Genomic DNA, 17,486 nt, shown 5'->3' with positions numbered 1-17,486 from the left:
CACGCCTGGCTAATTTTTTTGATTTATTGTAGAGATGAGGTCTCGTTGCCCATGCGGGTCTTGAACCCGCGGGCTCAGGCAATCCACTCACCTCAGCCTCCCAAAGGCGCGGGATTACAGGTTGAGCCACCGAGCCCGGCTTAGGTTGCTGCTTTATAATTCAATATAATTCCTTGACCCAAATTCCTAAATTTCAACATATTTTCCCCTAACTTTTGATCAGTAGTATTCCCTAAATGTAGATATTCTTTAAACACATGATCAACTTGTTCATATTACAATATCAGTGAGGATAGCCACATTTTGTCTTTTAGTCAATGAGGGACAAGAAACTGTGAGAAATGGATCCCTTTTTCATAACCTTTTTCTCAAAAATTTTCAAATGCCCCAAATAGGCATCTTGAAAGTAGCAAGATCAGAGAATGACCTTCTCATAGAGTAAATGTTCAATTTATACTTTCTGAATAAGTTGTTGCAAATGCACAGAAGCCATGGACCATTTTCATGCCTGCCTGCAACAACCCCCCCCCGCCCCCCACGCCGGCCCCCGGCCCTGGTCCTTGGAGCACTTCCTATGTACTCAAAACTGCGCCAGATTCCTGGGACCACAACATAATAGGATATGGTTCCTGGCCCTGAACTTGCAATATAGTTATGGGATTAAACCAACAGATCTGATTCAAATAGAAAACCACCTTCACCCACTTGTGATCCTGGCTATACACACACAGCAATTGAAAGGTGTGGAAATGTATGGAGATGAGGGGATGGCATTGGAGGAATTTACGCTTTCTGGTGAAGGATGTTTGGTTACTTGAAAAGCAGAGGAAACGGAATGTGTCAGGCTCAAGAAGATTTATATGATCTCGTATCTTTACTAACAAAAATTCAAATGTGATGGAAAGTACATATTATGCAGCCAGACTTGGAGGTGAGTAATTTACTAGAGTATTTTAGGCAAAACTACACTTTTCTGTCAAATTGAACCTTGCATTTAAAGACTTCAGATGAAAATACTCCAGTAATGCTGAGAATATGTGAACATACCACATTAGTGTATAGGAGGGCTTATTGATCAATGTTCTTCCATTTTGGTTGACTTAAGTCATAACTGACATATTCTTAGTTTAATTGTTTGCAGGCTACTCCCTCATTGTACATTATCCACATTTGGAGTCCTATGATGGGCAAATGTGCTTCATGTTTTCCAGAGTTGAAAAGTAGAATTTATCTTCAAATTTTATAATTAATGGCATATTTTATTTTTTAAAGTACTCATATCACTTGAGAATGAATATGTCAATGGAAAAGAAATACAATGTGTTTTCAATTGTCCTGTAAAAATATTGCAGGATCCCATACAACTGACTTGTATCATTAAAAAGGCAATAAAACCAAATCCAAGAATTGTACAGGAATGTCATAATGTGTCATTCCTCAGCAGACTGTCCTTTCTTCAACCCTCATTCCACTTCATCCAATTCCAGTAAGAGTTTCAGAGTGACAAGAGTCACCTCAGTCACATGCATCACTGTCCAACTACCCCTCCCTTGACTCTGACATTCCTAGCCTGCTGGTAAGTGGCACTTAGAAGAATAGTTTCTCTATCCTTGAAAATATGAGACACTATATAAGTTTTTAAATAAATTTCAGAAGATCTGCTTAAAAGTGACAGAGCATAACATACCCCATTGTCAGGGACTGATTCCTAGGGCTTAATTGGACTTAGAAGATTTAGGAAAAAATTATCAAATCAACTGAGTAATGCTAATTATGTATTTATTTACTTAGAGTGATAGGTGCAATAATGCCTGTGAGTGTTGATATGCCAAACTCAGTCAGATATCTTTGAAATAAATATTTCTTTCTTTCTTTTACATTATTTTTTTAAGATGACACAAAATCTTGTCTCATTTTAGGAATATCCAACAGTTGGACAACTCATTGATAAACTGGTGCAAAACAATGTGTTACTGATCTTTGCTGTAACCCAAGAACAAGTCCATTTATATGAGGTAAGCAAACATAACTCAGGAAATCCCTTCAGGGAGATTGTGTGTCATGAAACTTTAATATTAACTGTGAGTTTAACACATAGGAAGGCCATTAGATAATCATTAACACATACCAAATGTACTGAGCACTTGGCAAAGTGAATTCATGTACTACTTGCAATTTAAATTATAAACACATGCGTGCAGTGAGGAATTGGGGGCAGATATGGCGGGACAGGGAGGAAAGAGTGATGGAAATGGAAACGGTAAAACAGGACAGAGTACCAATAAACACATACTACCCACAGGAAGGAAAGTCAGCCTTTTTCCCCTTGAACTGTGCCATCTGATGAGAAGGGAGTTAAAGAGAAACTTTTGAGTAGGATAATTTACTTTTCATTCTTTGGCATTTCAAACTAGATACATAGAAAAGACACAAGCAAAGACATAAGCTTTTGAGAAGTGGGAAGTTCAAGGAAATAACTTACTATATTGGGTCAAAAAATAATTTCTCCCTTAAAATGGATGTGCGGTCCAGTTGAATGGAAGCACCAACTACAAAAAGGAAACTATTTCATTAGATGAAGTGATGTTCCTAAGCCACTGTACAAATTATAACTTAACATATAGTGTACATAAATGCAAAAGATTTCTATAGTTTTTTTCCAGCCTAAGAAAAAGAATATGTCGGAGCAACCCCTTCGGGTCAGTGGGAGCTTTTCTGTTCTCTTAATAAATCCTGCTTTACAAAAAAAAGAAAAATAATATGTCAAAACACCACAAATTGATTTACTACTAATGTGCAGTTTCACAGAGAAATAAGGAGTCTTTAGCATGGGCCTTAGAAATGTAGAGAAGTTAAATAGTCTGTGCCTTCTGTGCAGAAGCTTCAAATACTTTTAAATTCAGTGTCCAATCTCCCATTCCTTTTGAAAGGACATCTTAACTTGCTGGGTGACTTTACAGGGCTTGTGAAACTCCGAGATTATGTCACAGAGGGCTTTGATTAAATGCCACTCACTACTAAGGACGGTACAGTCCATGAACTTGCATCAGGTTCTGCACAAAGGATTCAGGAGGAGATGCTATCTTGCATTTTTAATGAGAGGAGGGTATTGTACTCCCAGGTGAGATTGCCTTCTGCTGCAAACCAAGGAAGTCCCTTGCAATCAAGCTTCATACTCGATGCCTTTGTTCTACTCAGAGACCATGTGGGTTCACCTGATACGGACATTTTCTTAAGACTCTGTAGTATGTGATACTTGTTTCCAGTGATTTTAAGTAATAGAGTTGCAGTTGAGATTTTTAAAAAATACCCCCAAATACAATAGTGAGTCTATTCTGCCTTTGATCCTTAAGGCTAGAGTGAGAGGACCCTGGGGGTCACAACATCTCCTCCACAGTAAGGCTCCAGTGAAGGGGGGCGGAAGTTGCCCAGAACTTTTCTTCAAAGGGGAGTCTGGGGAACACAATTGATGATCATGAACATAGGCTCCCATAACTCACTTTGGTAATAGTCTTTAAGACTCACAACTCATTTATATGTCTCCCCGAAACTGCTATTAAAAAGACAGAGGAAGATGAAAAATAACTGTGGCAAAACAAAATCTGTTGGATTTAACCTAGTTGCATCCATGGTTCCCCTGTTGCAAAGGAAATGATCATTTTCAAAGAAAACGCCAGATTAGAACCTGCCTCTCATGTAACAGCAGGACATTTATTTTGCCTGCCTTCTAATCTCATTATGAGGCGAATTTATGTTCTGTCATGATCCGTGGTCTTTACCATTCAGGTTCCACTAAATTCAAAGGGACATTTTCAGGGAGTCATACAACCATCCAGGTCAGCAGCCCACTCTATGACTCTGGTTGTTTCATTATTTTATTTTTATTTTGATGGGCTCATCATATCATCTGCATTAGTCGGGGCAGGCAGCAGCCTGGCCTAAAGATAATGACGGCAACGTTGCACATCCCTGAATGCTCCACGCAGAATGAAAATGCTGATCTCCCGTTTTATTGATAATGAAAACTGAAAATAGACCAATAATGACTTGTGCTGCCTTTCAATTTAAATCTTTTAGAAGGAGCCCTATGTGTGCAGGAGTCCTGTGCAATCTGATGTTTGGAAAGCTGTGGTATAAGGAGCGTAACTACTAAAGAATTATTGAAAAAATAAAACCAGTGAAAGGATAAATAAAGCAATTAAGTATTTAGATCTAATGAAAATTCTAGAAGGAAAATTATTTGCCCGAGTTATGTATTAAACATAGTTACTTGCCTATACTGCAGGCCGGAGATGGGTTAGGTTCAGTGACGGCCCTGTCTGCAGCAAATAAGATTTATGGTGCCCATTCATGGAATGTAGGAAAAATGACTGTTTTTCAGTAATTTTGGTAAGCTACATTGGACTGCCACGTGTGCAGTGTTCCTGCATGTTGTTGTAACAGAAATGAACAAACAATGAAAAGAATAAAGTGAACAGTTTTGCCTTTAGTTCACTATGACTGCGTGTGCACCCAAGATTCCAGAAACAGAATATTTTTGAACAAACTTATTATTATGAATAACTTCCTGTTTGCCCAATTACAGGGTTCAAAAGATAATGATAGATAATAGACTGAGCAGTAGGTAGTATATTGCAGTCTAGTGCTAAATACCATTTTGAATCAGGATTCAATTACCCAAGTTAAAAAAAATTTATATCACCTCTGTTGTTTTTAAATGTTTACTGTTAATTTACATTAAGATAATATCAGACTACTAAACGTTAACTGTCTAATTTGAATAGTCTTTCCTTCCTAGTGAGATATTGAGATAAAAAGCAATTAAATCAGTGTTCCTTATTACATTGTCAAATCATATTATTAATCGCCTCAGGTTATTTGCAAGGTTTTAAAATATCCTATATCTTTTCAAAATATCTACATCTGGCTGGGAAAGATGACTTTAGTGAAGTTAATAGCAATAATTGTTGTATGACTCTGTATTTATGATGTAATGCTGAAGCACAGCACTTAGAAAGTAAACAAGATTATTGGTAATGTTACCACATGCCAGAGATTCAGTCAGGGTCCTGTGGCTCACTGCACAGAAAACCAATCGCAGAGACAAATGAGTATTGCCGGGGAAGAAGGCTCTTTATTCAGGTGATATCAGCCAAGGAAATTCATTCTCAAATTCATTTCCCTATCTCACTGAAGTCAAGGGTTTATATAGTAAGGCAGGGATGTAGAAAACAGGAACTTGGGAGGGGTAAGGAAGAAGGGTTGGAAAACAGGTGGAGCCTGGCATCTCATTGCCTGGATGCCATGATCTGGTGAGTTTCAGTCTCATGATACTATAGGCCTGAGGGTTAGTTTCTTGAGAAAGGACTCTGATAAGACAGAGTTTCCATCTTTAAGGTAAGGAAGGAACTTGGATAAGACAAAGTTTCAACCTCTAAACTACTTTCCTGAGGTTAGTAGTTTCCTACTTACCTCAGGAAGGTAAATTTCTATTTTTATTCAAAAAATTATAGCCATTAGTTCTTCAGGGAAAGTTAGACTTGTTTTAGTATAAGACATTTCTGGTTTGCTCACTAACATCTATGGCCCCTAATTAATGTCTCTGTGGCTAATAGGGCAAAGTGATATATCTAAAGCTTGGGGACAGGGAGTACAAACAGGTTTTTATTCCACCAAAGGGTCCTTTCCTCTGGTGACAAAAAGTCCTCAATTACCAGTTCTCTGAGGAGCATGGTAGGTCTTGCCCTTCTTTCTGTTTAGGACAATTCTTGATACACAGGAGCTTCTCTTGAGATATTTGTTGAATAAACCAAAAGGTGCAATAAAACACTTCATCTTTTCCACAATTGGGTCAAATGTTCTAAATAGGGCCATGAAGTTTTGTGTGACAAATATTTGTCAAGGTTGAGGAAGGCCATATGTACAGAGCAGGTTGGGTCACCTGACCATTGCTAAGATTCTCTGCAGCCCTAGCTATCCCTTCTTCCACACCATTCCACCTAGGATGCTGGAGGTAACAGAGAGAAAAGAACACTCTGCTATTAGTCTTGAGTGGTCCTAAGACTTAGAATTAGGTGGTCCCAGACCTGTTGGAGAAGCTCCACATCCTTTTTACTAGGCCACAAAAGGCATTACATCTGATGGCCATTACATCTATAAACAAACATAAAGAGAAGCTACGATATGCTGTGAGTCTGATGTTCTCGTGTGACTGGTGAAAATTATCCACCCAAGTTTCAATTTTTCAGGAATCAATAACCTATTTTTTATTTCACCTCTTCTTTCTTCTACTTGTTCTTTTGAGCTTTTCACTATTATAAGGGAGGAAAGGAGGCAGAGAAAACAGGGAGATAAAATAAAAATTGAACCCCTTTGGTATTTGTTATCCTGTTCTATTATTGCTTTGTTTTATAACTCCTGCTGGAAAAGATCAGAACAATTTTTTTTCCAATGGAAATCTCTTTATCTCTATGGCCTTAGTTTTTAGAAAACAAGAGGACTGGGCACAATGACCTCCAGCATTAAGTCAGTGACTCTAATTCTGGAGGGAGACATTACCAAGATTTCCAACGATCTATGCACAAATGACAAAGTTTAGTGAGCTGTAATGTAACTAATTTTAGGACATGATCTGGGAAGTTTTTCTTTACCCTATCAATCTTATCCTCTAGTAAAGTATTTCAAACTTGTTATTTTAGTAAAAATAACCAGGAGTAAAAAGACAATTTCTGGATTGAGACATCTCCATGGAGTTATTAATTGTTCTTAATTTAAGTGTAATGGAAAGGATTTTTTCTCTCTCCTTAATTGATGGTATCTGGGAACAAAGACCGAGGCGTGCCAGCTACCTACACTCTGCTCATTAATGAAAACATCCCTCAGAGAGGGATGATTTGGAAATAAAATTCATGTCCTCAGATTACCGGCAGAGTTATTAGGAGTATTTTCCAGGTTAATTAATAAATCCTAACCATGGAAAATCATCAGTAGTTATTTCTTAGATCACACATAGTACTTTTCTCCTAAAGAACTCCAATCCTCATAATCTAGAAAATAAACACATGCAGAAAGAAGACGGCATAGATTTAAAGTAGGGCCTTCATGAGATTCCCTATTAGACCAACCCATCTAAAAATATAAAATAGGATCTCATTAATACAAGATCTAAATGCTTTCAGATTTACACAACACCCAGAATGTCTAGCCTATCATCGGAACTAAGATGCTGTAGATATCATAGTCATTCATTCTCCATCAGACATTTCATGAGCACCTCCTACGAACCTGGTCAGAATCTGTGACTATCAAGGAAAGTAAGACACAGTTCCTGCCTCAAAAAATCTCATAGAGCATTAACAGAGTTGTAAACTAATATTTTGCCTAAAAAACAGAATGAGTGCATTTTAGAGATTGTGTTCGACAAAGAGACCCCATGGCAGTGTTGCTGAGGGGGTAGGGTTTTCATGTTTTTCAATGTTTATACTCTTTTCTATTCACTGTCTTTATTGTCAGGGGCAACAAATTAATCAGCACTCATAAAACTACCCTTGAGGCTGAATCCTTCACTTTATAGGGGTGAAAACGGAGGACCAGAGATGATATACAACTAAGACTATAATAATCACAGGGTAGTAGGGAATGTTTACTGAGAGCTTATTAGATGGCAGCCTGGAAGTTCAGGGTTTTACACTCATTTTATTATTTAGTCTTTCTTTTGTGGCTACAGAACCCCAAATAGCAAAGCAAGTTGCATGTGAGAGCCAGGATTTGAACCCAGACAATCTGAGTCTACAGCCTCAACCATTGAGATACCTGGGCTGTTGTAATGAAAGAGTATGCCAATTCCTAACCACTAGCCCACCAGAGAAACAGCCTTTTAAATAAAGTAACCAACTTTAAAAGGTGCAGATCCCAAGGGTGGAGCAGAGCTGTCTGACAGAAAAACCAACAGATGATTCCCTATAAATGGCAGAGTCCTTCAAGGTCAGGAAACGCTTGATATAGGGTCCTTTACTGTTGCTGTTAATTGAGATGAATAGAGCAATTTAAAGATGTGTAGACCTGAATAAAGAGAGACATTTGGATCTTGCTCTGTGGGTTGCTTAAGCTCTGAGTGGTAAAAACAGGCCACACAGCTAGAAAGCATTATGCATTGGCCAACCCAAGTGAAACAGCTACTATCTTTGGTAATCATGATCTATGCTTCCAATCAAAGGGGGAAATTGGGGCACGTGGTTTGACAAAGACTATAGGTTTGTTATGATGATATAGTTCAAGCATACAGAAAAATAGTGTAATATGGCAAACACTCCCATACTTAACATCCTGTTTTTTCATATCTTAATATTTTGCTACCATATTGGCTTTAGAGTTTTTAAATAAATGAAACATCCCAGATGCAGTTGACTACTGTGTAACTGCTCAACTCTGATCCAATTCCCCTTTTCTTTTTTTTCTCCTCCCACCCCGCCCCTTTCTTTTTATAAAAGTAACCAGTATTCTGAACTTAGTGTTCATTATTCTCATGTTTGTATTTTGTGCTATTAAAAATATATGTACATCCATCAATAATTATATAGTTTTGACTTATAAGCTTAATTTCATGCTGTACATATTATTTGTATAACTTGATTTTTGACTCAATGTTACATATTTTATTTTTTATTATATTTTCTTATTATGGTAAAATATACATAATTTAAACTTTACCATTTTAAACTTAAAAAAAGATTTTGAGGGTACAAGTGCAGTTTTGTTACATGAACATATTGCATAGTGGTGAAGACTGGATTTTTAGTGTAACCATCACCCAAATAGTGTACATTGCACCCATTAGGCAACTTTTCATCCCTCACACATCCTCCCACCCTACCACCTTTCTGAGTCTTCAGTATCTATTATTCCATTCTCTATGTCCATGCATATACATTATTTAGATTCCTCTTAAAAGTAAGAACATACGTTATTTGACTCTGTTTCTGGGCTATTTCATTTAGGATAATGACCTTTAGTTCCATCCATGTTCCTTCAAAAGATATGGTTTCATTCTTTTTTACAGTGGCATAGTATTCTATTGTATATATACCACATTTTCTTTATCCAGTCATCTGTTGATGGATACTTAGGTTGGTTTCATATCTTTGCTATTTAGTGCTGCAATAAACATGGGTGTGAAGACATCATTGAAAATATTGATTTATTTTCCTTTGGGTCGATATCCAATAGTGGCATTACTGGCCTGTGTGGTTGTTCTGTTTTCAGTTTTTTGAGAAAACTTCATACTGTTTTTCATAGTGGTTAAACTAGTTTGCATTCCCACCAACAGTGTATGAGGGCTTTTTTTTTTCCTCCACATCCTCACCAACATCTGTAGTTTTTTGACTTTTTTAAGAATAACCTTTCTGACTGATGTAAGATGATATCTCACTGATTTTAATTTGCATTTCTCTGCTGATTAATGTTCAGCATTTTTTGTATGTTTTTTGGCCATTTGCATGCCTTTTGTAAAATTTCTGTTTATGTTCTCTGCTTACTTTTTAATGGCATTATTTGTTTTTTACTTGTTGAGTTGTTTGAGTTTCTTGTATATTCTGGATATTAGTCCTTTGTCAGATGCATAGTTGCAAATATTTTCTCCCATTCTCTAGGTTTTCTATTTGCTCTGTTGATCATTTCTTTTGCTGTGCAAAAGCCTTTTAGTTTACTTAAATCCCATTTGTCTATTTTTTGTTTTGTTGCATTAGTTTTTACGATCTTACTCATAAATTCTTTGCCTGGAAGAGTTTGTCCAGAAGAGGTTTTCTTCTAGAATTTTTATAGTTTCAGATCTTACAATTAAGTCTTTAATCCATCTTAATTTGTATATATGGTGAGAGATAAGGGTCTAGTTTTATTCTCCTATATCCGGCTAGTCAATTTTCCTAGCATCATTTATTAAATAGGGTGTCCTTTCTCAGATGTATGTTTTTGCCTACTTTGTCAAAGATCAGTTGGTTGTCGGTATGTGGCTTCATTTTTGAGTTCTCAGTTCCTGTTCCATTGTTCTATGTGTCTATTTTTATGTACCATGCTGTTTTGGTTACTATAGATTTATAATATAATTTGAAGTCAAGTAATGTGATGCTTCTAGCTTTGCTCTTTTTGCTTATGGTTTGCTTTGGCTACTGGGCTCTTTTTTTTTAGTTCCATATGAATTTTAGGATTGTTGTTTCTAATTCTGTGAAAAAATGAAGCTGGTATTTTGAAAGGGATTGCACTGAATCTGTAGATTGCTTTGGGGAGAATGATCATTTTAATGGTATCGATTCTTTCTTTTTTTTTTAAATTTTGAGTCAGGATTTCACTGTGTTGCCCAGGCTGTAGTGCAATGGCATGATCATGTCTCACTGCAGCCTCAAACTCCTGGGCTCAAATGATCTTCTCACTCGGGCTCCTAAGTAGCTGGAACTACAGGCACTCTCTACCATGATTGGCTAATTTCATAAATTTTAATTTTGTAGAGACAAGGTCTCACTATGTTGCCTAAGCTGATTTTAAACTCCTGGGCTCAAGCAGTTCTGCTGCCTCAGCCTCCCAAAGTGCTAGGGTTTTAGGCATTAGCCACCATGTCTGGCCAATATTAATTCTTTCAATTCATGTGCATAGGATATTTTTCCTTTGTGTCATCTACAATTTCTTTCGTCAGTGTTTTGTAGTTTTCCTTGTTAGAGATTGTTCACGTACTTGGTTAAATGTATTGTGGGGTTTTTTTCCCCCTTGGTTTTGTTTTTGTAGCTATTGTAAATAAGATTGAGCTCGTGATTTGGTTCTTAGCTTGGCCATTATTAGTGTGCAGAAATGCTACTGATTTTTGTACATTAATTTTCATTTCTTAAAAGTTTACCAAATTCCTTTATCAAATCTAAGCGTCTCTTGGAGGTGTCTTTAGGGGGTTAGCTAGGTATAAGATCATATCATCGACAAATAGAGATAGTTTGATGTCCTCTTTTCCAATCTGGATACTTTTTATTTTTCTTTTGTCTGATTGCTCTGGCTAGGACTTCTGGTACTATGTTTAATAGAGTGATGACAGTGGGCATCCTTGTCTTGTTTCAGTTCTTAGGGGGAATGCTTTCATGCTGGCTGTGAGTTTGTTGTATATGGCTTTTATTATTCATTTTTAACCATTTTAAGTGTACAGTTCCATGGCATTAAGTCATTCACACTGTTGTGTTCAGTGTTACATCTTTGAGACTTATCTATGGAGATATGTACAGCTCTAGGTTACTCCACTGCTGTACACATTCTGTTCACAGTGTATATGGGTAATGTGTTTATTTATTTATTTTTTTTGAGTTGGAGTCTCACTCTGTCGTCCAGACTGGAATGCAGTGGCCGCTCCCAGCCACCGCAGCCTCGACCTGCTGGGCTCCAGCAATCCTTCCACCTCATCCTTCCAAGTAGCTGGAACTACAGGCGTGCACTACCACGCCCGGCTAATTTTTTTATTTATTATAGAAATGAGGTCTCGCCTGCCCAGGCGGGTCTCGAGCCCGCGGGTTCAGGCAATCCACTCAATTCAGCCTCCCAAAGGCGCGGGATTACAGGCTGAGCCACTGAACCCGGCTGTGTTCATTTTTTAATTGAGGGTATTGGGTCACTTCCAATGATGCAACATTACAGATATTGCAGTCATGCACATCCTTGCACATAATTTGCTACTGAGGATCCATATCTAGAAGTGAAATCCCTGGGTCACAGGGGAATGACATTTTCAATTTTACTGGGTTTGTCCAAGTGGCTTTCCAAAGTGGTTGTATCAGTTATTCTTCCAACAGCAAAGTAGTGTGGAAATGTAACCAAAACATAACAAAACAAAACTTTAAGTTACTCTTATTCTGATTATAAAACTAATATATATATTATTTGAAGAAACAAAGAGGGGGAGGGCATACAGAAAGCACAAAACAGAAAATGAAGATTACTCATAAACTTAACATTCAGACATAGATAACCATTGTTGACATTTAAAAATAAGTTTTCTTTGTCTTTCTTTGCATGTATTTACATATTTTATCATAATTGGTATAATAGTTTTCATATTATGTTTACAATTTTTTAGTAAGTTTATATATTTACAGTCTTTAAAAGGCATAAAAATTAAATTTAGTCATACATTGAACAACTACTTTTGTTGATGAGAATAACATTATATGAAATCAAGGTCATCCTACAAAATTCTGAGCCTATAGTTGCCAAAGTATAGGGTGTCTGATTTAAAAAAAAAAAAGCAAACTTGCCCCCTCCCATGAACAACCTCAAAACCTGCACAAGTACTGCATTTTTACCACTTGGCTACTTTTTTCCGTGTTCATGTTATAACATCAATAGAACCCACAATTATTTCTAGTATTTGTTTTCGTATCCCTAAAAGTGCCCACTTGGTGAGGACTCTGACATCTGTGAACAAGACTCCTCTCTGAGCCATAAAGTGCCCAAAGCTGTGTAATTATCCTTTTCTATGCTTTCTCTGGGTCCCACAGGATGAGGAGATTCCTGTCTAATTCAGGAACCCATCTATCCCCTGAAGCCTTTCATATGGTCGCAGTTGGCCACTCTGTGCAGTGTCTGTGAGGCTGGCCAAATTACAGCTACGCTGACAGGGAGCTCACCCAGCTTGGATTACCGTGCTGAAGTCTAACTGCAATCAAGCATTCCCCACATGGCATAGCCTTTTAAACAGTCACATGTGGCATCAAAGCACAAAGGGACAAGTTAAACTGATGGCCCCAGTACATAAGAAGAGAACGGGAGTATTATATCTTTTCATTTTATACCTATTATCTGAGAGGGGCCAACTTATGCTACAAAGGGACTAATATTAATTATAACATAGCTTAATACTTTGTTGCCCCAGTATTGGATCTTCAGAAAGTAAACAGAAACTTTTGGAAGTCATTTGTTGGTCTTCAACAGTTTGGGCACACTTTATTCATGAATTCAAGGGTTGGCACACTTTTTGTACAGGGTTGCGAGACTTAGCCATTAAAAATACAGGATGTCCAGTTAAATTTGAATTTCAGATAAACAATAAATACTTTTTTAGTGTAAATATGTCTCATTCAATATTTGGGACACACATTAAAAATTTTATTTCTTCGGTTCACATTTAACTGGGCAGCATGTATTTTATATGGCAGCCTATCTGTCAAGGGTCGGATAGTAATTTAAGCTTTGTGGGTCATATGATCTCTGTCATAATTACTCTACAATTGTAGCATGAAGGCTGCCATGGACACTACATAAATGAATGAGAATGTTATTTACCATAACAGGTGACTGGCCAAATATGGCCCGCAGGCCATAGTTTGGTGATCCTTATCTTCATTCATTCATTCTACAAATATGCATATGCTTTCCACATGACAAATACTGAACTATGCCCTAGGAGTATAGAGAATCTTAAAAATATTGTACCCTGATTTATCCTTATGGATTTACAGTCTAGTAGGGAGAAACAGACAAGAAATAAATAATGAACAAATAATCAATTACAACTTTTAGTAGTGTTATCAAAGAAATGGAAAAGAGTAGTGTGCAGCAATGGAGAATAATTATAGGGGAGAGAGTAAGAAGTAATAGTGAGGCAGCAACCTGAAGGGTGAGAAGTTTTCAAGAGAAGAAGACATGTGCAAAGGCCCTGAGGCAGCAAAAAACTCGGTTCTCAGTATGTTTGAGAAACTGAAAAAAGGCCAGCCGGCCCAGTGTGAGCTGGGGTGAAAGAAGATGGAGGGGGAGAGGTAAGGTAAAACCACACCCTTCAATCTTGAAGGCCACGGGGAAGTAAGCATGATGCTATTCTTTGGGCAGTAGGCATTCGAAAATAGTACCTTAGTTGCTGGGTGTAGATGTCACAGGTGTATGACAGGCTGAAAACCATGTATGAATTATGGATACTCGATTTAAAATATCACGCCTTTATTTTCCATATCAATACAACCCCTTCTGGACACACTATTCTACACCAGCACTTCTCAAACTTTGGTGCTTATTAGAATTGCCTAAGGTGCTTTACAAAAAGCCCAGTGCCAAGACGATACCCTCATCCGATTAAATCAGTATCTCTGGAGCTGAGATCCAAGCACTTGTGGTTTTTAAAAACTTCCTCTGGTGTATCTAATCATCCTGGTAGCTTGTTAAAAGTCAGACAGTCACTCACGAGGTCTGGGCTGGGGCCTGAGAGTCTGCATTTCTAACAAGCTCCCAGGTAATGCTGATGCTGCCTATCCACCCACCACATGTGGAGTTTCAAGGGCCGACCCCTCTTTTGCAGTCCTCACACATACACCTGCTTGCTATTTTCTCATCCCCTTCATTGCCTTCCTACTAGTCATCCCTCAAAGTTTTATTACCTGCCGTTTGGTCTGCAAAGCACATAGGCTGCTACTGAGCCCCACATCGCTTTCCATTTTGAAAGAGCTTTCTAAAACTTTGGGACTTGAATTCATCAGCAAAGGTCTGCAATCTCTCTCCAAAGGCAGGGTAATCTTATTAAGAGAAGATCTGAAGTATCCTCAAGAACAAATAGTCAATGCCGCCTCTTTGTTCTCGAAGTCTCCCTTCTCCAGTACCTCTCTGTGCATTTGTTTGTCTCGGAACAGTCATGCACCGTGGGTCCATTTGTCTTCCCTTATCACTGTGCTACTGCCGCCGAGCACTCGTTCAGCTGTGCGCTACAGCTTCTTGGCTGACAAGATAATTACATTCCGGGCAGACTGGGAGAAAGACAGGTAGTGCTCAAAAGTTCCAAAACCGACTACCTAGTCATTGCTGGGGCAGACTTCGAGATCAAGCACCTGATCTAATTAGCACACTCCCATGCTACCTGCCTATGGAATGCTGACAATTGAAAGCCTCAAGGCAAAGCAGATATCATGCAACCCAGAGACAGACATTCATCCTACCTGTGCCAGAAACAATTACATGTTCTTTTTGGAATCTTGAGTGTCCTAGTAACTCAGTCAAGCCCGGGGGTAAACTTTTGCATAATGCTGGGAGCCCTACGTTTACTGATAATGAACATGAGAACCAGCGGAATAAAACCCCACGAGAATGAAAGACCTCATGGGAAGAAAGCTTTCTGATTGCCTCCAGAAGAAGGACTTATTTCAGCAAACCCAGCCCGCTCCTAGCTTTGGAAGAGGCACACTGCTCCACAAAAGTGAGACTTTGCCAGCAAAGAGCTTTTTTCTTTTGACCAGATAACTAGCACAATACAGTCCCAAGGGGATTTTTTTCTTTTTTTTTTTTTCCTCCTCTATGCCTTTGCTACTACCTACATTTCTTTCAAGATGTGGCCTTTGAATTTGAAAGTCATTACAGCCACAACCCTTTTTCTTCCTTTCTTTTTACTTTGGGTAACAAAGTTTTCTATAATCTCTAAGTCCTTATAATATGTGTTCTATAATCTCTAAATCCACATATACACATATACATATATGTCAGTCTATATATGTGTGTATATATAAGGGGGGATTCCAAAAACCCAGAATTTATTTATAAAAAATTTATTCTTACATGTTTAAATTTCAGGCATCTTCAAGGTACTCTCCATTTGATGCAATATCCCTATCGAGACACTTTTTTACTACTCAAAACAGTTTTTGAACTCATCGATTTTGATGCCTTTTAGTGATTTCTGCCATTTTTTGTTTCACCTCTTCCATGTTGACAAAACATTTCCCTTTGAGGACTTTTTTCATCTCAGGAAACAAACAAAAGTCACTCTGGGAGAGATCCAGTGAATAGGGAGGGTGTGGCATGGAGGTCATGCTGTTTTGGTCAAAAACTACTCAACAATCAGCATGGTATGGGCAGGTGTGCTCATAAAATGACCAAACATGTTGAAAGAATCTAAGAAAAAAAAAATTCACTGAAGCCAAATCCAGCCTCTCATAACAATGCTAGCTGGTACACTGATGCCAACGGGTTCCTAAAATACTTACTTGGTAGGGGAAGCCTGTACTACAAGGGGGTTGCCCTCCAAAAAATAATTCCAGGTTTTTTGGGGTCATCCTTCTATATCCACATATATATGTGGCATTGTTATGTTAACTTTCTAATGAATTTCGCACCTCTCTTGCTGTTACATTTATACTAGTTCCTCCAGCAGAGACCTGGTAGAGAAGCGAACACTGACTTTAGAGTTTAGACCTATTTCTGTCACTTATTACATCTGTGACTGGCCAAGGTTCTTACCTTGTTAGTTAAGCCAAAACTAAGGGTTTAAAGTTAAAGAAATAAAAAGAGCCCTAGCCCAGTGTTATGGATTGAATCGTGCCTCCCAAAAAGATATGTTAAAGACCTATTGCCCACTACTGTAGAATCTGACCTTATTTGGAAATTGGATCATCGTGGATATAATTAGTTCACTTAATATGAGGTCATACTAAAATAGGATAGACCTTAATCGAATATGACCTGTGTCCTTATATGAATAGAAGAGTCACAGAGACACCGATACATGAGGGGAGAACACCATGTGGCAATGGGGACAGAGATTGGAGTGATGCATCTACAAACCAAGGAATGCTAAGGGTTGCCAGCATCACCAGAAACTAGAATGAAGCAAGAACGCATCTTCCCCTATAGGTTGCAGAGGGAGCGTGGCCCTGTCAAAACTTTGATCTCAGACTTTTAACTTCTAGAACTATGAGACAGTAAATTTCTGTTGTTGTAAGCCACCCAATTTGTGGTACCTCAGCAACCCAAGGAAATTAACACACCCAGGCTCAGGCTCAACAGTGACATCACAAAACCAGGAGCATCATTGCCAGGCACCTAACGAAAGTGGTCTGGTAAAGAGCTCTATCTCAAGTCTGTCCAGCTCACAACCTATGGGCTGCATGCAGGCCAGAACAGCTAGTAATGCGACCCCACAAAATCTTTTAACAGTATGTGTTTTTTAGTTTTTATTTTTTTCATGATCCCATGTGTAATTTCATTTTTGAAGTTCACAATCATGCTTTATTCATGGCATCACTTTTTGGCAGCACATACATTTGTGAGCAGCTGTTTTCTATTATGAAGCACATGAAGGACAAAATTCAAACAAACATTTCTGACAAGCACCTTGATAACTCAAGGTCAAATTTACCACTAGTTTGATACTGTTTTCATTTTTCTAAACCTTATAATAAAAATATTTTTAAAAAAGAATTCTTATTATGTATATACACTATGTTATACAATGTATGTGTGGTCCAAGGCAATTGATGCAGCCCAGGGAAGCCAGAGGTTAGACACCCTGATCTGTCTCTAGGGCAGAAGATGTGGGTGGCTGGATGACCTTAGGCAAGTTAATTAAATTTTCTGGACCACCGGGCTCTGTGGCTCAGCCTGTAATCCCATGCCTTTGGGAGGCTGAGGTGAGTGAATTGCCTGAGCCCGCGGGTTCGAGACCCGCCTGGGCAGCGAGACCTCATCTCTACATAATCAAAAAATCAGTC

General features: G+C 38.2%; 1 protein-coding gene across 7 annotated transcripts in view; it reads left to right on the top strand.

Moving 5' to 3' along the window:
- Positions 1 to 17,486, top strand: part of ITGB6 (integrin subunit beta 6) — an 85,623-nt gene that overhangs the window by 18,878 nt on the left and 49,259 nt on the right. For all 7 annotated transcript variants that reach the window (XM_008059352.1, XM_008059355.1, XM_008059357.1 and 4 more), the window contains one exon: positions 1,920 to 2,015. In XM_008059352.1, coding sequence (XP_008057543.1) covers positions 1,920 to 2,015 — 96 coding nt within the window. The remainder of the gene's footprint in view (positions 1 to 1,919; positions 2,016 to 17,486) is intronic.

This window comes from Carlito syrichta, unplaced genomic scaffold (assembly GCF_000164805.1).
Source record: "Carlito syrichta isolate Samal-C Ts95f unplaced genomic scaffold, Tarsius_syrichta-2.0.1 Scaffold304002, whole genome shotgun sequence".
Lineage (NCBI taxonomy): Eukaryota > Metazoa > Chordata > Mammalia > Primates > Tarsiidae > Carlito > Carlito syrichta.
Note: the sequence above shows the minus strand (reverse complement) of the source record. Positions and strands in the feature narration are given on the sequence as shown.